This window comes from Phocoena phocoena, chromosome 8 (assembly GCF_963924675.1).
Source record: "Phocoena phocoena chromosome 8, mPhoPho1.1, whole genome shotgun sequence".
Classification (NCBI taxonomy): Eukaryota; Metazoa; Chordata; class Mammalia; order Artiodactyla; family Phocoenidae; genus Phocoena; species Phocoena phocoena.
This window is the reverse complement of record NC_089226.1, coordinates 106,731,399-106,759,273: the sequence shown is the minus strand read 5'-3', so window position 1 is coordinate 106,759,273 and position 27,875 is coordinate 106,731,399. Positions and strand designations below refer to the sequence as shown.

General features: G+C 47.2%; 1 protein-coding gene across 1 annotated transcript in view; it reads right to left on the bottom strand.

Annotated features, from left to right (window-relative positions):
• Positions 1–27,465, bottom strand: part of PPFIA1 (PTPRF interacting protein alpha 1) — an 86,952-nt gene extending 59,487 nt beyond the window's left edge. The window contains exons 1-2 of the mRNA XM_065881836.1: positions 27,327–27,465; positions 25,807–26,070 (exon numbers count right to left, since the gene is read on the bottom strand). Coding sequence (XP_065737908.1) covers positions 25,807–26,070 — 264 coding nt within the window. The 5' untranslated portion in view covers positions 27,327–27,465. The remainder of the gene's footprint in view (positions 1–25,806; positions 26,071–27,326) is intronic.
• Between the last annotated feature and the right edge of the window lie 410 nt (positions 27,466–27,875).

The window sequence follows — 27,875 nt, the reverse complement described above, 5'->3', positions numbered from 1 at the left end:
ACGTAGTAAGGTAGACAGCTAGGGGGAAGCAGCCGCATGGCACAGGGATATTAGCTCGGTGCTTTGTGACAGCCTGGAGGGGTGGGATAGGGAGAGTGGGAGGGAGGGAGACGCAAGAGGGAAGACATATGGGAACATATGTATATATATAACTGATTCACTTTGTTATAGAGCAGAAACTAACACACCATCGTAAAGCAATTGTACCCCAATAAAGATGTTAAAAAAAAAAAAATCAAGGGCAGAAATCCTTCTTTCAAATAGGAATGAGTACCTTCTGAGTTCTAAAACACTGGAAAATAACAAAATGAGAACACAATATGAAGTATGTTAACATCCGGTTTGTATTTATATAATGTTTCAAACTTCCCAATAAAGCCGGTTATGTGGTTTTTAGCACCACTCACGCTTACTAGAGTATAAAGCAGTTTTCATCTTCAAATATTTCATTTCATAGATCTATGCGTGTCCCAAGACATTACTGAATCATAAAGAAATTGTCTTCAGAGTATGAGACCAGAAACTGCCTGTCTGACCTTGACTGTCTAAACCACCATGAGCAACAGCGTAAAGTCCGTATTTCCACAGAGATGTTTCTTTTCAGCTGTAACAAACTTTTAAAAAACAGTAATAGCAGCAGCAATGGAAGGGGGCTTAGGACAGAGCTTTTTTAACATAAACCTTCAAAAAATATATATATTTTTGAAACAGTAATAAAGGTATACATAAGAAAAGTCTCCCTTGCAGCCCAGTTTGCTCTTCTACACAACAGGTAATTAAAGTCACGGGTTTCTTGCTTATCTAGAATTGTGTGTGTATATATATATATGCCAATAAATACATCCATTTCCCCTGGCTTTTCTTCGGTTAAGGATATAACCTGAAGATGTTTCCGTATCAGTTCATGATGTCCTCTTCCTTTCTTATAGCTGCAATGATTGCACATACCAATGAATTCAAAAGCCCTAATTTATTTTTTATTCACTTGCCGATGGACATCTGTTTGTGTTTCCAATCTTCTGCTATTACAAATAACACGGTAACAAATAATCCTGCGCATGTATCATTTTGCATGTGTGCCAAATACATCTGTGGGATAATCTGAGAATTTCTGAGTCAAAGGATATTGACCATTTTAAAATATACTGTTAAATTACTCCTCACTGGCCAGCAATGTGTGAAAACATGTTTCCTTATAGTCCCACCATCCTGGGTGTTATTAAACCTCGGTGTCAATTTTTCTTTTTTGGATCCATCCTCCTTCCCTCCTGCCTATCACATCAAAGTCTCCAAAACCTTTTCCTATGCTAGACACCGAATGCAAGCCCGGCACCCGGTGTGAGCAAGAGGTAACACGTTCTCTGGAGCATCCTTCGCTCCCTGACCCTCTCACGGCCGGGGAATTATGCTGACATTTCTCTTACAAAGAAGGCTCAGCTCGTTCGTGAGGTTATTACACGTCCTCATTTTCTCACCTGACAATCTGTAAGACGAACGGCACATTTTCCTTATTTCAGTTACTGTTATTCATTTTTCTTGGATCAAATACAAGTGAGACTGGTCTGTTTTTTACTTATCCTGATACATCCTGACATTCCTATCCTTTCCTATAGAATGGCCTCTGATCATCATCTCTTACACCGAAACATCCGTTAGCAGGAACACAAACACCTGACTTGTGTCTTCTAGTGCAGTCATGCCCAAACACGTACATAACAAAATACTTCACTGCAAACTGATTTTTAAAATTCACTTTATATTACAGTTAGGGTATTGTACTGATTTCTTAAAATCATGTGTTCAGGTACATTTTAAAATGGATATAATTTTATGATAGCACAGATTATAATTTAAAATATTGTAAAGGGGAGCTATTGTATTGCTCTAAGGTACAAACCTAGAAACAGACCTGCTGGGTCAAAGGGTTATGTAATTTAATTCTCAACGTTTCTAATGTGATAAATTACAGTGTACTGAAGAAATATTAGTTTCACTGCTCTTGACATCTCTTTGTATATTTTATAATTTACAGGGTTTTGACGTCCTGACAAAAAGAAGATCACAACAACTATAACTAAGTCCACTGACGAGGAAGACTGCTTGCACAGGTTCAGCCTGCATGGTCACCTTCACAGTCCTGGGCAAGGTGAGGACTGCACTACTACCTTTTAAACATAAAACATTATTTGCAAAAACAAATTTTTTTAAGCATTTATTTTGTTCAAATGTCACCACAATTTCTCCACTTAGAATCTTTGCCTTTTCTTCTTTTTTTTTTTTTGCTGTACACGGGCCTCTCACCATTATGGCCTCTCCCGTTGCGGAGCATAGGCTTCCGGACGCACAGGCTCAGTGGCCATGGCTCATGGGCCTAGCTGCTCCATGGCACGTGGGATCTTCCCGGACTGGGGCACGAACCCGTGTTCCCTGCATCGGCAGGCGGACTTTCAACCACTGCTCCACCAGGGAAGCCCACAATCTTTGCCTTTTCTAACCTCCCCATGGCAATAAAGGGCAAATTAAAATATTATGCTATTATATAACAGTAAAAATAATCGCAAACCTGTGATTATATACCTGAATATCCAAATTATTTACTTAAATATTACATATATAGCATACATGCCCAAATATAAGGCAATTTCAAGTAAAATTCAATCCCCCTAGTTTCCCATTAAGACAACTGCCAAAAATTTTTCGGCCACTTTAACAGACACTTTCAGGAATGCAGATTAAACAGCCGACTCTGACTCAGGCTCAGTCCTACATATTTATGAAAATAAATAGATAAAACTACTTATTCTAGTTGCATGCTAAGTTATTATATCTAATATGCTTATACTCTATCTACAGTCACATCACATGGACTTGAAACATTTCTGAGACGTCCTTTAACTATGTTTTCTTCTCTTTGCTGGGGCAACAGTGGTTCACCTGCTGGTGAGCCATTTGGGAATCATCGACGCCAACCACCATGTGGGCATCCCCGAGCACCTACGTTAAGAAAACAACACGGCACACTCCAGCTGCAGGACACCAGGTGGATCACTGCCCCGTCACTCCCACGGCCGAGCTCCAGATCCCGCTGCAGCCTCCTGGCAATGGTGGCACCATCAAAACATGGCACAGAGAAATGTCTGGGAGTGGCGGGAGGGTGCCATCAGGGTTTGAGGCGCACTGAACTTGAGAAGGAAGCCAATGCTATCCTGGGGGAAGGACAGCACACCGGAGGAGCACCTCCACTCCTCTGGTGAGACGGCATCACGGTGCTCTCCCCGCCACCGCTCGGGAACTGCCGTACAGTTTACAGCTTAGCAAGTCTCCTAAAAAACCTTATGGTGTGCTCCTGGCTTTTCTGATTTAGTCACAATTTTAGAATATTTCAGGCTTGTCATCAGCTCCTAGTAGCACCTCTACTTTGCAACAACAACAACAAAAAAACCCAAAAAGCCACAATCAACTCTTTTACGTGTGATTAAGCACTCATTAACTTAGAACACCCTAGATGTGTTAAATTAGGTGTAGGAGCCTTCGGACCCCACCTTCCAGGGCCCTCATAGTATCAGCAAACACAACTGCACAGAAAGGGTTATAAGACAGAACCTCCTCTGTTGCCCTGTGAGACTGCACTGTCGACAGGAAGAGAATTTTCCACCAAATTCCCAGCAGGTACTATTGAAGAGCAGCTCTCTGACACGCAACAGGGTCAGCTAACACTGCACCTGACTCTGCTCTAAAGCTACAATGTGACTCTGAGAGAACTCAAAAAACAATTATGGGAACCATGGCCGCCTTTTAACAGACACGGGGGACCGCGACTGAAAGCTCAAGCCTCAGCACACGGAAGACCAAGGACAACCGAGCGGGCTGCTTTCCTGATACACCAGATGGAAGACAGATATCTCGGAGTGAATCAAAGGTCTCGGTATAAAACCATAACTGAAAGCACTTTATTAGGGCTTTCCTCTTGCGGCTCCACCCTGCCTAGTCAATGGAAATACAAGCTTAAGAAGGAGTAGTCTCAGAGTATCTACGGCTACGTTTACAGCATTTCCTGAAATTCTGCTGACAAGTCAAAGAAACACAAATGCCACAGTGTTTAAGGCCACAGAGCAAAGGCTGAAAGTAATAAGCACAAATGAACTTGAAAAAGGCTTCTGATTCTCTGTCATGCAGCTTTCATAACAAGAATGACATTGCCTACTAGAAGACCACAAAGCTGATTGGTGGAAATGATACAGATAAAGGGTTGATTGTCAACAAAATGTCTCGGCTGCCTGCAGATCCGCCCCTCTGCCTGTCCAGAGTCTGCCCGTCCATCACCATCCTCCCCCAGAAGCTGTCAGACAACCAGCTCTGCTCCTGGTCACCACTTCCCCGGGAGACACACTCTCAAGGCCTTTGTCAACTGTTCTCCTCCCACCCCCGTGCTAAGGACCATCCCCACACTGTGTCAGGGCCGCACCCCCATCACCGTCCCTCCTTCCCCACCTGCTGACCTGCCGGCCCAGCCCCACACCCTCCCGCAGGCTGAACACGGGGTCGCGCGGGCTGGGCTTGACCACCCATCTCCCGCTTAGGCTCCCCCCAAGCCTCCGCCACTGCTTCACTGCGCGGACCCCAGTCTACTCGGGGGAAAGACGTGCCCCCTCACTACTGAAACCCCAGCCCCCCAAAGGGTCTAGCAACACACCAGTGTTCAGGCAATAGCTTTGTACGGAAACAAATCAGTAACATACTACCTCTGACAGCAAATATTACTACTCTGTAACCTTCTTAACCTTTTGTGGGTCTGTGTATTCATGTCTTGCAAACCAGTCTGACAAGAGCCCCCTGTTACAACAGTTTTACCCTCTAATTTAACAAGAAGACACCTGAGAATGAAACAAAGGCCAGCTACAAAACCATAACTGAAGGTACTTTATTAGGGTTCCTCTGTGGCTCTAGTAAGCTTAGTAGGGTAGGAACACAGGCCTAAGGGTGAGTAGCCCTGGAAAACACCAGCTGCACAACACCAGCAATTTCTGAGGTGCTATTCTAAGTACACGCAGATGTAAATATTAACGGCAATAGCGCTATTTTTGTTTGCTGCTTTATGGTTTTCAAAGTATTTTCACATATGTTATCACACTTTATTCTCAACCACCCGGTAAGGTGCTCACAATGACCTCATTTTACAAATTACAATACAGGGCCCGGCAGGTTAGTGCAGTGCAAGGGTCACTCAGTTAATAAGTGGCTTGGGACTGAGAACTCAATACAGACAATATGTTATCTTCAGGGGAAGATAACACAGTAAGTATCAACACCAAGGCCACATGTTAGCAAGCAGAGGATCGAAGACTTGAAACAGGTGGGGAGGGGGGTGGAGAGAAGGAAAGACTGGGTGGACAAGAAAAAATCACTCAGCAGTTAGTGAAAAGGAAGGGACTGTTACAGTCAACCAATAACTTCACCACCATCAATCACCACGTGGAAAGAAAGAGGGCAGCTACATATCCCCCAGGATATCTTTCTGTGATTCTTTTGCCCCCCTCAAGGATGGCCTTGATATATACCCAAGCCTACTACTTCATCTGTGTTTTTCTTCAAGCTGATGCCATTTTTAAAAGCTGCAGAAAAGGTAAAAGGAATAAAAAGTAACACCGGCCCCAGGCATCAGACTCCATCTTCTCCTAGAGATGGGACACACGCTGAATCCCAGTAGGAATTGGAGGTGTGAGAACAGACCTCACAGGGTTGACCTCTCAGCCTTGAGACACAGGTGGGGTTTTGAAAAAAGGGAGCGGGAAAGGGACTCCACAAGCAGGGAATTGTGTGGGCCAAGGTGTGAGGAAAGGGGAGCAAAAAGACTGGTGTGGCTAGAACGAAGGGGTATTTACAGAGGGAAATGGTGTGGGAAGGCTGAAGAAAGCCAGATCGTGGAGTTGTGAGTGCCAAACAAAGAGTTTAGCTTTTGCCTCTGCTACCAGGGATGGGCGCTGCAGAAACCTGCGCACGGCAAAGGTTCAGGTTAACCTGGGAGCTGTAAGAAGCGTGTTGGAGGGACTGGAAAGGGGAGAGGGTGCATCACGGAGGCTCGAGGCATGGAGGGGCCAAGCAGCGATACCAGAATACAGGAGAAAATAAAAACAACATTAGGAAAGAAAAACCGAAGCAGCGCTGAGTGGTCCTGGAGGGTGAGAAGGGAAGGAGAGGCGAGGCACGGAAAGCTGGGAGGGGAGGTGGGAGGCGGAGGCTGAGCAAGGAGGATGCATGGCGCAACTCTGGATATGAGACGCAGCAGGAGAGCCTGGGTCCCATCTAAAGGATGTGACAAAGCTTCCGGCTGGGGCGTGAAAGGTGCATCACAGACTTGGGGATGAAGACACAACCGTGGCAGTCACTTTCAAAAGGGGGATGCCGAGCCCACAGAAGTGAACGAATCTGCACGACTACAGAAAAGGGGCAGAAGAAGGCTAGGATTTTAATGTATTTCCTAGTCACGAGCACATGACTAGGATAAAATGAAAATAATTATCCAACTATCTCTGGGTAGCAAGTGCTTCCTTTCCCTCAATTCTTTCCACAGAGGTTTTCCGAACATGGAAAAAAAGCACCTAACACCCGCCAGTGAGCACAGGAAATACACAAAGACGAGAACACGAGCTCCCTCTACATTACTGACAATTTTTAAAGTTACTTTAAATTAGGATTATGTGTGTCAGACTGGTTTTCTGTAGTATTACTATAAAACTTCCAGTGAGAGAATCTTAAGATGAAGTTAACTGAAGCAACACCAGTAGCGTTTCAAAGCACAGGAAACACGCATTCCAAGTCAACACCAAAGACCTTCATCTCTTCGTTGAGTGCAGTGAAAGCGTCTGAGCAGCAGGGTGGGGTGCCAGCCTGGAGGTCACTTACTAAACGGGCTCTAGCCTGAGCACCTGCAGGCACACCAGAGAACATCTCACTTCCTGGCAGCACCGGCCCTTTCAGTAACAGTCAGTAATAGTGAAAACACTATTTCAGCGGGGAAGCAAAGAGGAAAGCACCGGACACTCGAGGGTTTGTACAAAGCGCGCAGAACCTATCAGCAGGAATGTGCTTTCGAGCAACCTCTTAATTCATCGTTAAACTTTTTTGGGACCAAGTATTACTCTGGTTTGCACAAGAAAACAACCTTGGAATGTACATTCTTTCCAACCTAAACCCTTTGTTCTAACCGCCCACCACTCGCCCCCATGGACCTTTCTACGCTCAGGTCACGTTCAGGCACCCTGCTACGCACGCCAAGAGGGCAGCGCTTCTAGTTTGTGGAGCTTTCTCCTTGAAATGGAGCACAGATAACCGGGAGCAGGAATAAAACAGCAAAAGACTCTGATGCCACAGGAGGCCGCCGGGAGGGGCACCCGACTTCAACCTCTATTTACTGTGCTCTTTTCTCCCTCCAGCAGGTCAGGGCGGAGGAGAGATGGACGTGGCGACTGTCCCTGAAAATCCCAGCCGGGCAGAGTCTTCGCTGTCCGCCACCTAAGCAAACGCCGTGCTGCTTTCTGACACTGTCAACACGCACGGTCATACTGTTGCCACGTGGCATCTATTTTAGCCACGCAGCCTCGGAGCCCCCTTCCCACGGCTGGGAAGTGGTCTGTCCTTGAGGAACGGCATGTGACCCAGAGGAGGAGGCAGAAGCACCAGCCACCTGCTCTCCTGGCCTCTCCCCCATCTGGGGACAGTGCAGAACAGCCCCAGGCCCACCAATCACAGGCCTGGAGCCCAGACTCCGAACGGGAAGCAACAAGCGGTGCCCAGAGGTGGTCATGCATCCGAGGCTCCGGGCGATGGTGTGGGCAGTGCAGGTGCAGTTTCCGGACAAGCAGCTTCACCAGAGCCTCGCACAGCAGGACAGGGCTCGTGGCCTCCAGGCCCGGTGCCCCCACCTTCCCCGAGACGCTGGGAACTACTAAGAGTGTGCACAGCCATTTATTTTTCTGCATGGGTCACCCAGGCAGTCTGCAACTAAGCCCCCCAACTCAGCATGCTTGTTTTACTCAACGCAGAACTTCACCCATTTTCCTCAGTGAGAAGTATGCATGCGCGTGAAAAACGCCACTGCCTTTCTGACGTCACCGCATGCCCTGGGCACACTGGATGCATCTTACAGTTGATACTGTTTGAACTTCTTCTTTTTCACTTGCCTCCTTTTTGCCCCTAGTAACTTTGGGAACCCAGAAGGAAAGGGCCCCTCATCATCGCCCCAGACGCTGCTCAACAGAACACCGGCTAACGCCTCCCGCTCTGCTCGGAGCCCAGGCACTCTTGGGAGGGCTTCTTGGACACGCTCAGGGTGGCGTCACCGCAGCCTGTGAAGCAGCTCTCAGCGCAGGCGGCAAAGTGAGGGCCCAGCCCCAGAGCCCATGCTCTTAGTTAAGCACGGCCTCCAACTCACACAGTAAGAAAAAGCGGCTCCCTCCACACAGGCAAAAACAAGCGCAGTGAAGAAAGTCCTTGCAATTTCCCTCCCATCATTTGATTCCTTGCCCTTCTCACAAAACCTCCATTCTTACACTCATGGTAGGAATCCCATCCCATCCAAATGCACCAGGATGTTTCTCGTTGAGTGGCTAAAGGACGCGGCCTCGGCGCGGGGAGGGGAGAGAGACGTCCGGAGGGGCAGAGCGTCTGCTCAGGACCAGCTGTGCTCCCAGCATCACTCCTCACTCTTCGGCCCCAGCTGTGGTGAAAACCACAGCCAAATGTCGACCTTTCCTTCCCACTTACAGTAAAGGGCTGTGCAGGAGCTACAGAACACTGACAGTCACAGTGCCCAAAGGGACATGGAGACCATCTAGCTCCCGGGGCTTCCCAACCGTCCTCCCCGGACCCCTGTGTGGCTGCAGGTTCTCGGCACATGAGGCTCCAGGCGGCACTGCGCTCCCTGGGGAGCCAGCCCCTCAGAGACCCTCCAGAGACAGGCTCCTTTCCATAAGGCTTTGAACTAGAGGGTCGAGTCCCCTCGTCCCTCCCCATTCTACAGAGATGCGACCAGAGGCTCCAAGAGGTGACCCGGTGATGGAACCAGATCAGAAGCTGTCTCAGGGCTCTGCCGCGCTGCCACCCAGCTACCTGCATCACAGACAGTGACAGAAGACGGGCCTTGCACACCCTGACATGCAAACTGCCGGCTGATCTGTTGCGTTCCAAAGCCACAGCTCTTTCCTTGCTCACCGTTGCAGTGATCCACCCAGACGTGGCGCAGTTCAGTGCCTGTGAATCTCACCAGGGGCCGTGAGTTGGCTGAGGGACACGCGCGCTCCGGGGCCGCCGTCCACAGCACACGTAGACCCCTGGGCACACACTGCGGGCGAGAGCTTCTGGGAAGGTGATGAGGAGCAAAGGAGAAACTCTAAACATCCTGGATTCGTCAAGTGAAAGAGCCGCAAGAATAGTCAGAAACAGAATTAGACAAGACATCTAAGAACGGAGGACTTTAAAGATTCTGGGCATTAGAGGAACAAACTGACGGTGTCAGGAAACCATCGTATTCGCCCCACGAGGCTCTGCAGGGTGGCAGGTGCCGTGGGGACCACTGGAGGGCTCCTGTTCTGGGCGCTGCCCGCCGCCCACAGGCAGAGCCGACGGGGACAGAGACCCTTTGCTGAAGAAGCAAACCCTGGCACTCACAGGACCACCCCCACGGGCATTGGGGGCATCCTGCCGGCCCCATCTCCTCCTGCAGGGAGGAGCCCTGGAGTCAGACTGCCTGGGTGCAAACACTGACCACCACCTGTGATCTACGGGGCTCTGGGGAGCTCCCCGACCTCAATTTCTTCATCTATAAAATGGGGTACATAATAGCATCCTGCTTTCTAGTAGTTTAAAGTATACTCTATAAGCGACTTCCCTGGTGGCGCAGTGGTTAAGAATCCGCCTGCCAATGCAGGGGACACAAGTTCGAGCCCTGGTCCGGGAAGATCCTACATGCCGCAGAGCAACTAAGCCCATGCGCCACAACTACTGAGCCTGCGCTCTAGAGCCTGCGAGCCACAACTAGTGAGCCCACGTGCCGCAACTACTGAAGCCTGTGCGCCTAGAGCCCGTGCTCTGCAACAAGAAAAGCCACCGCAGTGAGAAGCACGTGCACTGCGATGAAGAGTAGCCCCCGCTCGCCGCAACTAGAGAAAGTCCACGTGCAGCAATGAAGACCCAACACAGCCAAAAATAAATAAATAAAGTATACTCTACAGTATCATTGTGAGGCTTCAGTGAGATAGTTCACATAAAGAGGCTTAGAGGCCATCATATATCGCTTATATGCGGAATCTAAAAAAAATGATACAGGAATCTCTTGGCGGTCCAGTGGTGAGGACTCCGTGCTTCCACTGCAGGAGGCATAGGTTCGATCCCTGGTCGGGGATCTAAGATCCCACAGGCTGCTCGGCACAGCCCAAAAAAGAAACAAATGAACTTATATACAAAACAGAAATAGACCCACAGACATAGAAAACAAACTTATGGTTACCAAAGGGGAAGATGGGAGAGGGATAAATTAGGAGTTTGGGATTAACATATTCATACTAGTATATATAAAATAGATAACCAACAAGGACCTACAGTATAGCACAGGGAACTATATCGATATTTTGTAATAACCTACATGGGAAAAGAATCTGAACAAGAATATATATATATGTATGTAAAACTGAATCATTTTGCTGTACACCTGCAACTAACACAACATTGTAAACCAACTGTACTTCATTTAAAAAAAAAAAAGGCTTAGAGGCAATACATGTTGGCTATTACCTCGTTTAATCCCCCTAGACATCCATCCATACAGCCCCTGGCCAGTGCCTAACACATGGCCGACACTAAGTATAACACTTGCTAAATAAAAACAAACAGTTACTGTTCCTCACTGACTGATGACAACGCTGAAGGCTCACCTCTGAGGAAACTGACAAAAGTAACCAGGGAAGGAAGGCTGGCCCACAAGCCCGCCGACTGCCTGAACAGACTGCTTTCCTCGAAAATGCACCCGCCTTGACCTGGGGTCCATGGTGGGGCAGGCGTGGGATGGAATCTACCCAGAGAGACAGGCCCGCGAGTGAGAGATGCGGGGAACACCCGCAGGCCCGCTTTAAGCTCTTCGTTTAAGTCACTGTCGGCTTGAGGAGGGAGCTGCGCTACTGTTTTATAAAATGCCTTCGGGCAGCGCAGGGGTGAAACGCCGGTGTGCTGACAGCCTCCCGTCAGCATGTGTCTGCGGTGGAGGGAAAGGAGCTGAGCCACAAAGCAGCAAAGTGCTATAGAGAACTTCTTTAACCCTTGGCCTCAACTGGATTTCACACTTAGTCACAAATAAAGTCCTTTAGATTTTAATTTGCGTGAAAACAAATACCACATCAGACTATTCAAATTAATACTCAGACTATTTGAAATGCTCTTCCCCTGCCACATCTGTTTCTGTTTTGGGGTGCAGAGGATGCCTGACCTTACCTGGCATTCACGTTCTCCCATGAAAGACTGTCAAGGTGGGGAGAAGAGCGGGCCCCAGCTTCTAACAGCACCTTCCGATTTCAAGAGAGATCAATGGCTCAGAAATATCGACTAGTCTCAAGTAGAACTTAAACTTTTATACCGACATGCCACACATGAAATCAATGATTATGTTACTACTGACAAGGGTTTAAAATTACACAGGCAGGAGGGATAATTAGCCTATTTGCAAAGCAGAAAAACTTGGAAATGCAAGATATGCTTTAAGCTCCCTAAGTTATTTTCAGAGCAAAATGAAATTTCCCCCTCAGAATAACAGTGAGACTCTGCAAGCCAAGCGTAAGAACTCTCTGGGTGGACCTTCCCTGCCAAGGACCTGCTATCCAAGCCTGCAGAACTGGGCCAAGAGCTCACTTCCAGCTACAGGGAAAACCTACGAAGTGGAAACATTTTGTCACTTCTTAATTAGCATTAGCAAGCAACAAGCCTTCAGCTGTGCTTCATTTCTGAGAGTGAAAGGGAACACTTGCTAACTGCTCAGGATAACAGGCAAAACCCAGGACCATCTCACGCAAACTAGGAGACATGGTCACCCCACCTGTGAGGGTTGGGTGGGACAGAGACAGGAGAAGCAAGACTTCTGAGAATGCCTTTTCCTATAGTTCCGATTTTTGAACCATGTAAATGCTTTATGTATTCGAAAGAAATTAACTCCAAAAGAAAAATGCAAACCCTAAAATTAAGAATAAAAAGAGGGCTTCCCTGGTGGCGCAGTGGTTAAGAATCCGCTTGCCAATGCAGGGGACGTGGGTTCCAGCCCTAATCTGGGAAGATCCCACATGCCGCAGAGCAACTAAGCCCGTTGCGCCACAACTACTGAGCCCACATGCCACAACTACTGGAGACTGCGTGCCTAGATCCCGTGCTCCGCAACAAGAGAAGCCACTGCAATGAGAAGCCCGCGCACCGCAACGAAGAGTAGCCCCCCCGGATCCCGCAACTAGAGAAAGCCCGCACGCAGCAACGAAGACCCAATGCAGCCAAAAATAAATAAATAAAATAAATTTATTAAAAAAAAAATAAACAGAAACAAATGAACTGTATATCAAATTTTATTTGTGCGGCTATGTTACTTCACATTGCTTTAAAACCCACATTCTAACTATATATTATTTAGATACATTTATTTATTCTAAGACCCCAAAGAATTGCAAAGAAATTATAAAACTTCATACAGCAGGATGATTATAATAATATGGTATTAAAATGTTGAAAATATTTCATGTATATCATAGGATAAAGAAAATAATGCTAACATCATTAGAAATCAAAACAGTGTAAGACAAGAATTATAAATAGAAAATAAATTAAGGGGAAAGACTTCATTTTAATTTGTTAAGGAAATATCAATATGAAATCCACGGTTTTTAAAAAATGAATATTTTTGTCTAGCTCTGTTCCCTAGGAGGACCTAAAAGATGCTAACCCCTGTGACGTGAGCACACCTGGCCCCCAGATACTGATTTCTAAATACTTCCCTACGAAAAGGAACCAGGGCTCCTCAGAGGAACAATTTCAGATCTGAGGCAGGAAAAACACAAAGTGGGCCTGGGACAAATTTTTGTTCCAGAAAACAAGGAAACATTCAAAGACTAACAGGGCCTTGGCAAAGGCCACAGGAGCCAATCCAAGGGGGACAATATAAGCATCTAAGGAATAATGATAACTGACTATAATACACCGAATAAATACCAATCCAGTGTCCACAGTGACTGAGAGAGAAAGAGAACAAAAAGGGATGCTCTTGAAAGAGGAGTATCAATTAATAAACGAAGGAGGACCGAGAGTCGGAGAAATCATCACTCTGCAACTTCCAATGAAAGAAGTGATTTGGCAGGAACATCAATGGATGCTAAGGTCCTAGGAAGTCCCCTAGTGACCAGGAAGGTCCCTGGGGAGCAGGAGGAAGTGCAGAGAGAGAGACAAAGAGGGGTCAGAAACCACCTCAGAAACCACCGCCTCAGCCCAGTGAGCCCACCTCCCACCACAAGAACGGGACCACCAGAAATCGTTCCCTCTCAAAGTGAGGGCAAAAATGGGGGAAATGAGGTAAGGCTGGGAGGTAAAGTGGGAGACGTTAAACCCCTGTGGAACGCGAACTACACATCATTTATACTTTAAAATGGTTTCTAACTGGTGTATCGCTCTTATAATTTTCTAACCAGTAAAAAAGGTAAATCGTATTTAAAGCTGTTATGGTGAATATCATTATGCGTAAGTTTCCTCCAGATAAGAACCATTTCCTTGGGCTTCCCTGGTGGTGCAGTGGATAAGGGTCTGCCTGCCAATGCAGGGGACACAGGTTTGATCCCTGGCCAGGAAGATCCCACATGCCGCGGAGCAACTAAGGCCGTGCGCCACAACTACTGAGCCTGCGCTCTAGGGCCCGCGTGCCACAACTACCGAAGCCCGCGCGCCTAGAGCCCGTGCTCCGCAACAAGAGAAGCCACTGCAACGAGAAGCCCGTGCACCGCAACAAAGAGTAGCCCCAGCTCGCCGCAGCTAGAGAAAGCCTGCGTGCAGCAACGAAGACCCAACGCAGACAAAAAAAAATTCAAAAAAAAAAACCCCAAACCTGCTGTATAAAAAATACATTAATTTAATTTAAAAGAAGAAAGAGCTAAGCCACTGGCCTAACAGCAGGCAGTTAATTTGCAGACAGAAGTAAAATGCAGACCTGTCTAGCTGCAAAATCCATGCTAAAAAATAAATAAATAAATGGAAGAGTAGTCTGGAAAAGAAAGAAGAATATGAGTTTTTTGAGGATCTTTCTACACAGGGCCAAACTGGCTCTCCAAAAGAGTTAGCTACCAAAGTATTCAGCAGTAGCTAGCGCTAAGAGCTAGCAAGCAGAAGACAGGGTAAGAAGAAGGGCCTTCTTCTCTGACAGAACAGCATATTTACAAAGAAACTGCAGGAAAACGGAACATCTCCTGTGAGGAATGACCTACAACCCAGTATGGCTGGTGCGGGACAGAGAGGGGGCGGGGGACAGAGAGGTCGCTGGGGTCAACCCCTCCTTGAATCAACCTGGTGGAAGAAGAGGGTCCAGACCTCGCCAGCGGACCTCAGAGGCGGCGTCCGAGAGACAGGAAAGGTGCCTCCTACGGGGCCTGGAGACTAGGAGGGTGAGACAAGCGGTCTCCTTGCTTTCTGACCACCTGACTCGGCAGAAAACTGTACCATCTCGGGAGGAGGGACAGATGTGGGGAAAAGCTGGTTTGGGCCCATGCTGAATTCGAGAGGCCCGAAGTCCACCCAAATGGAGGTGTGCCAGGCGAGGATGTGTGTGTGAGCTCAAGCAGTAGAGTGGGGAGGACAGAGGGTCGTGGAAACGTGAGGAAAGCCGCCGGGCCGAGTCCTCCTGTGCAGACACCCAGCACCAAACGCTGCTTCCGCTGCGGTTCCGCTGCGGTTCTGTCCACGCGTCAAACTTGGTCAAACTGAACTACACAGAGTCTTTCATTCTATTTCTCTTTGCACAAATAAAGAGATCTTGGGCCACGTGACCATTCCTACATACTGAGTATTCAGCACCTAGAACAGTGCCTGACACAGAACAGGCGCTCAGTGAATATTAGTGTATACATTATACACGTAAGCAGTATGTATACTTCATTAAAATATTACATACGTTGTTCTGTGCTTTGTAAGATGGGTGATGTCAAGGGGTTTAAAACTTTTGCCTAAAGTACTGACTCTACAGCTCAACCCATGCACCCCAATGACTCCTCCGCCAGTGGTTTCTTCCCCATCCCTTCGAGCCCCGCCCCACCCATCCTCCACACAGCACCAGCATGGCCTCTTACAACCTTCAACCAGATGGTGTCAATCCTTCCCCACCGAGGCCAAAACTATCACCACTATGACCACTAGGAGCACCATCCCACTATGACCACTACGACCACTATCACCCCATCCCACTCTCACCACTGTGACCACTCTCACCGCTATCTGGAGACGACGTGGCTGCATATAGCTCTGCCTCTGCCACTGTCTCCCAGGAGCCCAGAACCCGGAACCAACTCAGTCACAAGGGGCTCCACGGAGACCGGAGGGCTCTGCTGAGCGTGTGCCGAAGGGGGAAGGCGCCCGCGCTCAAACACTACTTTGAAAGGATACAGTATTAGCTGTCTCAGAAACCCAAAACACTAGAAATACCCATGGTCTTCTGAGAGGGGTTCTGCCACCTCTACCTACTGAAAAAGCTCACTGCAAAGGCCCCACCTAAAGTCAAGGGCATCCCTAGAACCCACCCTGGAAGAGGAGTCACTGAGCTACTCTGACCTCACTCTGATTCTGAGGTCAGTCCTCCCTGCCTGACTCACTCACTCCAGCTCAGCAGCGCTGACCCAACCTCGGTAGGGGCACTGACAGCGAACCCCCAGTGGAGGGCTGGAGCCCGCCGTGAACTCAGCGGTGCTTGAGACAGGCTGGGGATTCTGCCCACCAGAGCCTCTCGACCTTGGCCCTCGGCTGCCAGGTAACTGGGGCCGTGGAGGGGGCATCGCAGACGTTCAGGGGCATCCCCGCCCGAGCCTTGACGGCCGCAGCCCCTCAGACCCCACCAGGTGTCACCCCTTCCTCCGTCCCGCATCGTCTCCCGTCCCCTCTCACCCTCCTGGCTGGGCTGCTCTTCCACCCTCCTTGCGCTCCGATCCCCCGGCGCAGGCTACACTGCTCCCCGCTCAGCCCAAACCTCTGCTGTGACAACCAACACTCCTGACACAGGCAGACTACGTTGTGATTTTAGGACCTTAGTCCTTAGGGTGTTTGGGGTCCTATATCCACCAGTCTCAGGAATTAGCTCTGGGAGAGGTGGCAGCACAGTTTGGGGTTCTGCCCACAATTCATCCTGAACACATTCTCTTTTCTCGGTTCTATATATTGGAGTTCTCTGAGACGTCTTTTTAAAATCTCAACTGTTGCTTTCAAAAAGACTGTAAAATCACTACACTCAACTTTAAGAATAAAATCTTCATTTTCAACTTTGAAATGAAATTGAAAGGAAGACTAAAAGCAGTAATTTTCTTAAACACTGAAAAAGAAAACCCACAGGTGATCAATTCATAGAACGAAGGTCACATAACCCCTCCCACCTCCTTATCCTCCTCCTCTGCCACCGCCAGCCCATCATCACCGCCAGGCTGGCACAGGGCAAGGGGAAGAGGGGAGACCAGTGCGGGGCTGGGACAAAGGCCGCGAGAGGAGCCAGAGTGCAGGTCCTCCGTCTCCACGGGGAGTGGGCGGCTTGCTCCATCCTCTTTCCAAGTTCAAGTGGCCGAGCACGGGCAAACTGGGGATTCTGATTAGAAACGGAACAGTGGGGACTGAGCAAGGACCAGTGGTTCTTGTTCTCCTGCATCAAACAGAGATGATCAAATATATTTACTATTACGTGTTGCTTCAGATGGAGAGAACACACCAGTTATTCCCCCACTTCCAGTTACGTACGTGAGCAGCTTGTAGGTCGGCCCGCCAAGAACTAGAAAAGCTAAATAAAATACATTTTTAAAGTCTGTCTGAAGGCATCGAAGAGGTACTGAGGCAGCCAAAACTGGAGGGTACAAGACTCCAAAGAAAAGGGAAACCCAGTGAGGGAGCGGGAGACTGAGAGGGGCGCTCCCTCCCTCGGGGCATCGGCTCATGCTGGCGCTGGGAAGAAAACGCAGTGAAAAGGCAAGCAGAGGGTACTAGCTAACAGAGCTCTGGACAGTTCCAGAAGGCTGGGAAGACAAACATTCTAGTACAGGCCTGACAAGTCAGCCAGGACTTTAGGGACCAAGCTCCCCGAGAAAAGGGGGGCACAGAAAATGAGCCCAGCACTCTGCTCCAACGGGCTGGGCAGCTGAGCTGCAGTAAATCCTCACGGTGCTCAGGACCTGCCAAGGAGGGGCCCTGGGAAGCTTCCAGACGGAGACCCTGCAGGGCTCCACCCTGGGGGGGCGGGAAGGGGGGTGAAGGCAGCTGAGCCTGAGGCTTACAAGGACTCCCAGCCTCCAGTCACTGAGCCCCCGACTGAACCAGGAGCTGTGACCCTACCCTGGGTCTGCGTCACAGGAGACTCTGAAGGAGGACAGCGTCACCCAGAACCTCTACAGTTTTTCACACATAATGTCCAACACTCAACTAAAAACACAAAAACGGGCGTAACAACGAATAGGACCAGGAGGAAAAAAGAACAGAAATAGAAACAGATCCGGAGGGGATCCATACACCAGAGTTATCAGATGCAAACTTCAACTGTTCAGAAATATACTTGACAAAAGGAAAATTTTCCAAAAATCAAAATGGATTCTAGAACTTGAAAATAACAGTGATTGAACTTAAGAACTCAATCTATGGGCTTAACATCAGATCGGACACAGCTGAAGAGAGGATCAATGAACTGAAGGATGGATTAGTTTTAAAAAAAATAGAAGTTAGAGGAAAAAAAGTCTATCCAAGGAGCCCAAAAGACACCGCAGGACACCGTTAAAAAGATCTAGTGTACATATAAATGGGGCTCCTCACGGTGGAGGAGAGACAGGAAGGGGAATAAGAAACACCTATAAAGATAATGGTCAAAGTTGGTTTAAGAATCAAGCCATTGACTCAACAAAGAAAACCACACATTGGTTTTCAGCAGTTCTTCTGGTGTCTAAGGCAAAAAGAAAATGTTAAAGTGCCCAGAGGAAAAACGGCACTGCCTTTAATGGCACAACAACACTGAGAGCTGACTTTTCCAGAAAAAGGAAGTCAGAAGATAAGGGATTGGCATCTATAAAATGCTGAAAAACAAATAACCACCAACCTGGAATTCTATACCCAACAAAAACATTCTTCAAAAGTGAAGGCAAGGGCTTCCCTGGTGGCGCAGTGGTTGAGAGTCCGCTGGCCGATGCAGGGGACGCGGGTTCGTGCCCCGGTCCGGAAAGATCCCACGTGCCGCGGAGCGGCTGGGCCCATGAACCATGGCCACTGAGCCTGCGCGTCCGGAGCCTGTGCTCCGCAACGGGAGAGGCCACAGCAGTGAGAGGCCCGCATACGGCAAAAAAAAAAAAAAAAAAAAAGTGAAGGCAAAATAGGGGCTTCCCTGGTGACGCAGTGGTTAAGAATCCGCCTGCCAATGCAGGGGACACGGGTTCGAGCCCTGGTGCGGGAAGATCCCACATGCTGCAGAGCAACAAAGCCCATGCGCCACAACTACTGAAGCCCTCACGCCTAGAGCCCGTGAGCCACAACAGGAGAAGCCACCGCAATGAGGAGCCTGCACAGCACGGGGAAGAGTAGCCCCCGCTCGCTGCAGCTAGAGAAAGCCCGCACGCAGCAACAAAGACCCAATGCAACCAAAAATAAAAATAAATAAATTTATTTTTAAAAAGTGAAGGCAGGCTTCCCTGGTGGCGCAGTGGTTGAGAGTCCGCCTGCCGATGCAGGGGACACAGGTTCGTGCCCCGATCCGGGAGGATCCCACGTGCCGCGGAGCGGCTGGGCCCGTGAGCCATGGCCGCTGAGCCTGCGTGTCCGGAGCCTGTGCTCCGCAACGGGAGAGGCCACGGCAGTGAGAGGCCCGCGTACCGCAAAAAAAAAAAAAATCGAAAAAAAAAAGGGAAGGCAAAATAAAGACGTTTCAGGAAAATGAGACAACTCATCACCCACAGACAGGAACTAAAAACATATTGAAGTAGTTCTTCGAGAAAGAGAAGTCTCTGACAGAAATATGAAAAAACAAGTGAAAAGCAACAAAAAGGGTAACTATGAGAATAAATCACAGTATTAACTGTACAAAACAATGACGATAATGCCAAAAATATATCTAAAATGTTAAAGTATCATAGCAGTGACACGGGAGGTGGGAGGGCGTTCAGTGCAGTTTGAGTGTCAAAGCAAACAGCAGTGTCGGGGGGCAGTAAAGGCAGGCGCGGACCTAGGCTGAACTGTAGAACACGCCCTGTGTCTGTGGCTGTATATCCGACAACCGACACAGGAACACAGAGTTAAAAACACTTCATACTTCTCACAGAAGGTAAGAGAGAAAGGACACAGGATAGGTGGGACAAACAGAACACAAATGGTAACACTGTACCGATAAACTGGAATACTGCAATTACGCTTAAATAGAGCAAGTACTCTAATTAAAAGATAAGGACTATCAAACTGATCAAAATAAAAACTACACACTACTCACAGGGCTACATGTTAAGATCCAAGATCACCATCAGGCGAAAGGAAAAGATACCCAGGCAAACACGGACAGGAAACTGATGTGCAGACACCACTGTCAAATAGTGTCTGAAGTAAGAAGCATTACTAGAGATCAAAAGGAAAATTTCGTAATGATACAAGTTCAATCTAGCGAGGAGAATTCTAAATTTGAATGTACCTAATAACGTAATCTCAAAATATCAACACATAAGAACGGAGAGAAGTAGGAAAGGAGAAACAGCCAAACTCATCATGACAGTGGGAGCCTTTAAGATGCATCTCTCAGCAGAAGGGGCTGTCCCGCATGCAGTCACGTGCAGCTATGAGGCAGTGATGCTTGAAGCGTGGCTGCTCCACGCTGAGATGTGCTGCAAACGCACAGCGGATTTTAAAGATTTAGTACGAAAAAAGAGCGTAAAATCTTTCATTAGTGTTTTTCATGTTGATTACACACTGAAATGATAATATTTTGGATATCTGTGCTAAATAAAATATATTAAAATTAATTTCACCTATTTCCACTTTATTTAATGTGGCTACCAGAATCTGAATTACATGATTACCAAACCTGATCTAACTGATACACACAGAATACTGCGTTCCCGCTGATACGCATTGCTTTCAAGTGCCCGAGGAACACTTAACAAAATGAATGTGTATTGGGCCATTAGGAAAGCTCAACTCATTTCAAAGGATTGAAATAATGCAGGGTATCTTTAGGGATTGCAGTAGGTAGACAGTTTATGCCCCCTCAAAATTCATCCCCCCCCCAAAGGCGATGGTATTAGGAGGCACGGACTCTGCGAGGGATTAGGTCCTAAGTGCCATGAGCTCCCTTGCCCCCGTCCGCCTGGGGAGGACAGTGAGAAGAAGCTGGACATCTAGGGACCAGGAAACAGGACTCACCAAACATGGAATCTGCCGGCACCTTGATCTTGGGACTTCCCAGCCTCCAGTACTATGAGAAATAAATTTCTATTGTTTATAAGTCAGCTAGTCTATGGTATTTTATAACAACAGCCCAAAAAGACTAAGATAGGGATCTTCATGGAATTAAGCTAGAAATCAACAAAAAGATAACGAGAAAAGCCTCCCCAAACATTGGGAAGTTAAACGACACACTTCTTCAAAATTTTTTTAAATAATAATTTTTAAAAACACAATGAAAATTAGAAAATACTTTTACATAAAAGATAAATGAAAGTTTGGCTTATTCAAATTTGTGGGATGCAGCTAATGGTGTTTAGAGGGTAACTTATAGCCTTCACACATATACTGGAAAAGAAAGGCGGCTAAAAATCAATTAAGCATCTATCCCAAGAAACCAGAGAAAAGAATAGCAAACGAAACACAAAGCAAATGGAAGAAAAAGGAGCAGAAAATAAGGGAATAGAGAACAAGTATCAAATTAAAAAAAATATCAATAAAGCCAGAAGTTGGTTCTTTGAAAGGACTGATAAAATTGATAAACCCCTAGAGAGACTGATTAAGAAAAAGAGACAAAGCACAAATTACCAGTATCAAGTATTTTTTAAAGGGGATATTATGAACCCCTTTACACTTACTAATTGGAAAATTTGGGTGGCCTGAATAAATTCCTAGCAGGGGGAAAATGCTTTACCTAAACAGACACAAGAAGACATATAAAATCAGAAAAATTCTATTTCCATATAAATAATTAAATCTGAAATTAAAAGCCATCCCTTAATGAAAATCCTACACCAGCTGGTTTTGCCAATCAATTCTTCCCAAAAATCTAAGAAAGAAAACACCAATCTCACAGGAACTCTTCTGGGGGTAAAAAAGGAACACTTTCCACCTTGTTTTATGAGACGAGCATAACCTTGATACCAAAAGCCAACAAGGACAAGAAGTATAAGAAAGTAAAATTACAGACCTTGAATACAGATGCAATAATCTTAAACAAAATTAACAAAATCCAACCAAAGGAGAATACACCAAGATCAGGTTGGGATTATTCTAGAATCACAAAATTTTTTAAAGTTAAATCACCACATAAAAGAAAAATCACTTGATTGTTTTAAAATTTGCAGTAACTGTACTTAATGTAATAACTGTAACTGTAACTGTACTTAATATAATAATTTTAATTCATGATTTTAAAAAACTCTTAGCAAACTAAGAACAGAGGAAATTTTTCATATTTTCATAAAAACATCTACAAAAAAGCCACAGTAGGGCTTCCCTGGTGGCGCAGTGGTTAAGAATCCACCTGCCAACGCAGGGGACATGGGTTCGAGCCCTGGTCCGGGAAGATCCCACGTGCCGCGGAGCAACTAAGCCCATGCACCACAACTACTGAGCCTGTGCTCTAGAGCCCACAAGCCACAACTACTGAGCCCACGTGCCACAACTACTGAAGCCCGTGTGCCTGGAGCCTGTGCTCCACAACAAGAGAAGCCACTGCAGTGAGAAGCCCGCAGTGAAGAGTAGGCCCTGCTCACCACAACTAGAGAAAGCCCACACGCAAAAATGAAGACCCAAAGTAGCCAAAGAAATAAGTAAAATAAATAATTTTTTTTAAATTAAAGAAAAGTTACAGTAAATATCATATGTAATTGTGAAATAGTGAAAGCTTTTCCTCTGATACTGGGAATGAGACAAGGATATTTATTCTCATTACTTCTGTTCACCACTGTATTGGAGATCCTAGCCAGTACAATAAGGCAAGAAAAAGAAAAAGGGTTACAGCAACTGGAAAGAAAAAAAAAGAAACTTATCTGCAGACATAACAGTGTATACATAGAAAATACAAGAATTATTACTAGAAATAAATGGATTTAGCAAGTGAATACAGAAAAATTAATTCTATCTCTACATACTAGTAATTTATAATGGCATCAAAAATATGAGATATCTAATTAAACATGCATAAGACATACAGAAAACTATAAAATTTTAAGACAAATTAAAGAAGATCTAAATAAATGGAGGACTATATATACTGTGTTCATGGATTCTAAGAACAATATTAAAAAGACGTCATTTCTCCCCGCACTGGTCTACAAATTAAATTCAACCTCAATTAAAATCCCGGCACATTTTCTGGGGAAAGACAGCCTAGTGGATTCTAAAATTTATCTGAAAATGCAAAGGGTCAAGATTAGCCAAGGCAATACTGAATAATGGCTCAGGTGTAGGATTTAAATTACCAGATATGAAGACTGACTAAATCTACAGTAATTTAGATAAAGTTGCATTTGTGCAAAAGAGACAAAAAGATCAATGGAGCAGAGGGGAGTCCAGAAACAGACCCATACACTTACGGTCACTTGATTTACAACAGAGATGACACTGTAGCACACTGGGGAAAGGATGCTTTTTTTAATAAATTACAACTGGATAGCCATACACTTAAAGGAAGAAAAAAAAAAAAAAAAAGGAAGCCTGGCCCCTATCTCACACAATAAACAAAAATCAGTTTCAGATGGATTACAGATCTAAATGTAAAAGATAAAACAATAAAGCTTCTACAGGATAACGTCTTCATGCAACTTCGTGATGATATCTTTCAATGAACACAAAGCTCATTAAATATTACTGAAAAGATTGATCACCTGGGGTACATGAAAAGAAAAAATTATGCTTTTTAAAAGACACCACTGAGAAAGTGAAAAGGCAAACACCCACCCCAAAAAAACCTGCCATTCATATATGTACTCAGAATACATAAAAAGAACTCCTTCAAATCAGTAAGAAACAAAACAGACAACCCAATCAAAAAATGGGCAAAAGACAATTATTTCACCAAAGAAGGTAAGCGAATGGCCAACGAACGCCAGGGATGTTTACTGGCCATCAGGGAGCAAGTCCCCACCCCACTGAGTTCCTACCGCTCAACACCACCAGACAGCTACAACCAAAGAACTGCCGATACCGAGGGTCAGAACAACCAACGGCTCACACGCTGTGGGAGGTAGGACAACGGTCACGACCACCACCTCGGATAGAGCCTAAAGGCTAAACATACTCCATCACCTGGCAGTGCTACTCCTTTGAACACACCTAACAGAAACACATACATATCTGTACCAAAAAGCAAGTAAGAACATTCAGGGCAGCCTTTGTAAAAACTAGACACAACCCAGATACCCATGAACAACAGGAAGAATAAATTATGGTACATTCATACACTGGGTTATGAAATAGCAGATGAGAACGAACAAAGCTACGTGGATAGAGCTCGCAAAGATAATGTTGAATGCAAGAATCAAGAAATAAAATGTACACGTTACTTTATTTCATTTACACAAAGTCAAGAACATGCCAAGTTAATCAACGGCAGAAAGTCGAGACCACAGTTAGCTCTGGGAGACAATTACTGGGAGTGGGTGGGAGGGGGCTTCTGGGAAGCCTGGTAATGTTCTATTTCTTGGTCTGGGCAGTGGTTACAAGAGTGTGTTTGCTTAATGAAAAATTCACTGCGATGTACACTTATGATTTGTGAATTTTTCTGACGTATGTTCTGTTACAGTTAAGTTTTTCTTAAGTACACTATTACTTGCCTACATAATCTGGCAGGAGTTTATTCACACGCCTACCTGGTCACACAATTAGCCGCCAAACAGAAGACAAATGCCAAGAAAGGGAAGGATCCAAAAAATGTTTACTTAATGGTTCCTGTGTTTCTAAAACGCTGGACTCAGGTGCTCAGGTGGTGAGGTGAGCTGGTGACGTCATCACATTCTCAACAAGGCATTTCCAGGCTACAACACGGAGCAGCAGCTAGCAACAAATCACTGAGCGACTGTCCCATCGGCTGGTGTGACAACCTCCACTGCATGAGACTGGACTTTACAAAACTCCTGTCCCTTACTTGTTACAAATCCCTTGTGCTCATCCTTTCAAAAAACTACACTTCAGTGTATGTACCTCAAATTACAAGAAGACAAATACAGCTACGAAAGAAACAAAACAAAACAAAAAACCCCGAAGTACTGAAAAGATTTACAAATACCACAATAAAATCCCAGTAAAACATAATTTGGCCAACCCTTCTAAGCTTGTGGTAATAAAATCTGACCCAAATAAACTTGGTAATTTACAAGATTCGAATGAGAAAAAACTTAATGATTCTCAAATTGACAAAGACAGAACATGACAGCACTGACATCAAACTATTGTTGCTAAAAAGGAAATCCACACGTTGAGCTTACCAATCTTTCAGGAGAATTGACTAAAGCCCAGAGATGCATTAAAGCTAGTAATTATTCCTTTACTAATTTACCACTGCAGACCCATCCTGAGAGAATAAACGCGTGCTTTCATGTCCACCTGAAAGCACCATAAAGGCACCTATACGAATAGGTAAAATGGCACCTACACAGCTGGTAAACACCCAAGTAACACACACGTCTCCCACTGTGCTCTGTGCCACCCAGCGCACACTCTTCTAGCTGACACCCTCTCCCTGCTCCTATCATTAGATCCTCACTCGGCTCCGCAAGAAAAGGCCTTGAAACACTGCTCCGAACACAATATCCTTAGATGAAAAACTTCAGTGTGACTGTAAGCTTTATAATTCTCATCTGCCAAAGAGAAAGCTCCCAAGCAATCCATCTTCAGTCTTCTATCCCCTAAAACAAACCTGATTTACAGAACACCGGGGTTCTGAGAAAGGTGGACCGTAAAAATATTTTTCCTGTGAAATCAATCCTATTTGTCCAGTAAATTTCATTAGGAAATTGGAAACACATAATACAACCCATGGAAATACACATTTAGGCAAGGAATAGCTTAAGACGGCAAAACGGAAGGCACCACAGAGCTTGGTTACTTCATGGCCCTTTTTCAAAAACTCTGGAGCGCTATTCCAAATCTAGGCAGTTCCTTCTGCCGCTCCAAAGGGGAACAAGGGCAATAAGGTGTTTTTACAGAACTTTATGGTACACTAGAGTTTGTTCTCACTAAGAAGTTTAATCCTCAGGAATTTTATCTATATGGGACTTACAAATAACAGAACCGCCATTTCACAAGTGATTACGCAAAATACACATCTAAAAATTTCAACATCGTAAAAAAGCGTTTAGAAAAAACTCAGGTGAAATTCACCCATACCTGTGGAAGCGCAGTATTGAGCTGCCTCTGCAAGGAATCTCTTTCGTGACCAACCTCGTGTAACTTCCCCTGGGTTAATGCCAGCGTTTCTTGGGTCTCTCTCAGAGTGTCAAGGAGACGGTCCCTCTCTTCCAGCATGGAGACCATCAACTGTTCAAAATGTGAGTCTGCATCTGGCTGTGAAGGGGAGCTGGACCCATGGCTCCCACTTCCTCCTGGGGGGCCTTCTGCTTCACTGATGGTCGGCATCACCTCGCACATCATCTTGAAATGAAAGACCCAGACCACAGTCATCAGGTGCAAAATAAAGGCTTCCACAAAGCTGCAACTTCATAGCTATCTGCAGCTGATAAGTGAAAGGCTGACAGCCTCATTATTCCCAGATCTGACCGCTATGCTCTGTACAGAAAAAAACTGGGAAAACATACACATGCATATACAAAGTGCCCAGAACACACCAGATGAAGACATTTAATACTGACAGTAATCCAGTGAAGGGGTAAAGACCAAAGAAGACAACCCTCACATAAAGAACAAACCCTGTGGCATTTTCTCTGCAAAGCTGTACTTTCTAGTTGTTGAAAACAAGTGTGCTTCTGTAACCTTTTTTTTTTTTCCTTTCTATTTCCCGGTGGGGGAGAGAAAGTCAAAACACGTGCCATCCAATCATTTTTCAGGAAAAGCACAGAAGGAGCATACAGCCAGTAAAACTGACAAGTACAAAATCCATCAGGCATCTTAGAGGAATGTGTGCAGTCAGCTCCTAGGAAGGACTGACGGCTCCCTGAATTCTTGGGCTGGATTTGGTGAGCGATAAACGGAACTGGACTCGTTAAGGGCGCGAGAGGTGTTTTTCAACGGCTGCAATGGCTGGTCAGTCAACCTAACTTACGTAAATTAACAGACCCTCCCCCCCCCCAAAAAAATTCCACAATGGAAATACAGCAGGTCGAGACAGACGTGCACGGCTAGGAAGGAAGGAAAAGTGAAAGGTGAGATTACGAGAGGCTACTAAGTGTCTCAAATATAATGACAGGGCGAGAGGCAGGGGGCCGGTTCCCGAGGCTGCCGCCGGTGTTCCGGGCTCGGCGGACCCCCGGGACGGAGATGCCCAGGACCGCGTACCACGCACCTGACAGTGACAACGACTCTACCCCGCTCGCACCCGCACCCGGTGCTGCAGCAGCCCGACGCCAGGGTGGCGAGAACGATTCACCACGGGAACCCAGCCTGGCTCGGGACTTCCTGCGGCCACAGGTCCTCGCCCCCGCGCCCAGCGCTAGGGTCCCCGGGGGCGCGGGTCACTTGGCACTGGGGTCGGGGAGGGGGGGCGCACGGCCCCGAGAGCCCGTTCGCCGGGGGTCCCGCGGGCAGCGCCCCCTGCCCCAGCGACCCCGGGCCCCGCTGCACACCCTTCCCCCGGGGCTGACACTCACCAGCCGCGCGGCCCCCGCGGGGAGGGCGCCGGCGCCCGGGGCCCCGCTCCGCCCCAACCCTGTTCCAGTCCCCCTATCCCTTACCTTGCTCGCCGGCGGGAGCGGGCGAGGAGGCTCCGCGGCGGCTCGCGGGCGGCTGCTCGCTCCAGGCGAGCTCGGGGCCCGACGAAGGCAGCCCGCGCCCGCCGCCCGCCCCGCGCCCGCCGCCCCGGGCCCGCCGCCCCCAGTCACTAAGGCCGGCCTGCGGCCGGACACTGGCAGAGCACAGGAGGAGCGGGCCCGGCTGCGCGTCGCCGGCGTCAACGTGCCCGACGTCGGGCGCGTCGGCGCAGCGTCAGCGCCGAGCGCCGCCGGCACGCCCCGCCTCGTCCCCCCGGGGGAGGAGCCCAGGGGGCGGTCGAGTGTGCAAGCACCGCCTCCTCAGGGGGGCGGGCTCGCCTCTCGGACGCCGATTGACTGGATACAGTAGAAGCCCCGCCCCCGACCCCGCCCAGGCGGGTGAGCCTCGGTCGAGTCGCCGCTCCTGACTTCCGGCACCGGGCTCCGGGCTGTGGTCCCCTTTCCGAGCAGCGTCTTCCACCTCGGGGGCTGCCCCCAACTCTCCGCTTACAGCCGCGGAGGACACCGAAGGCC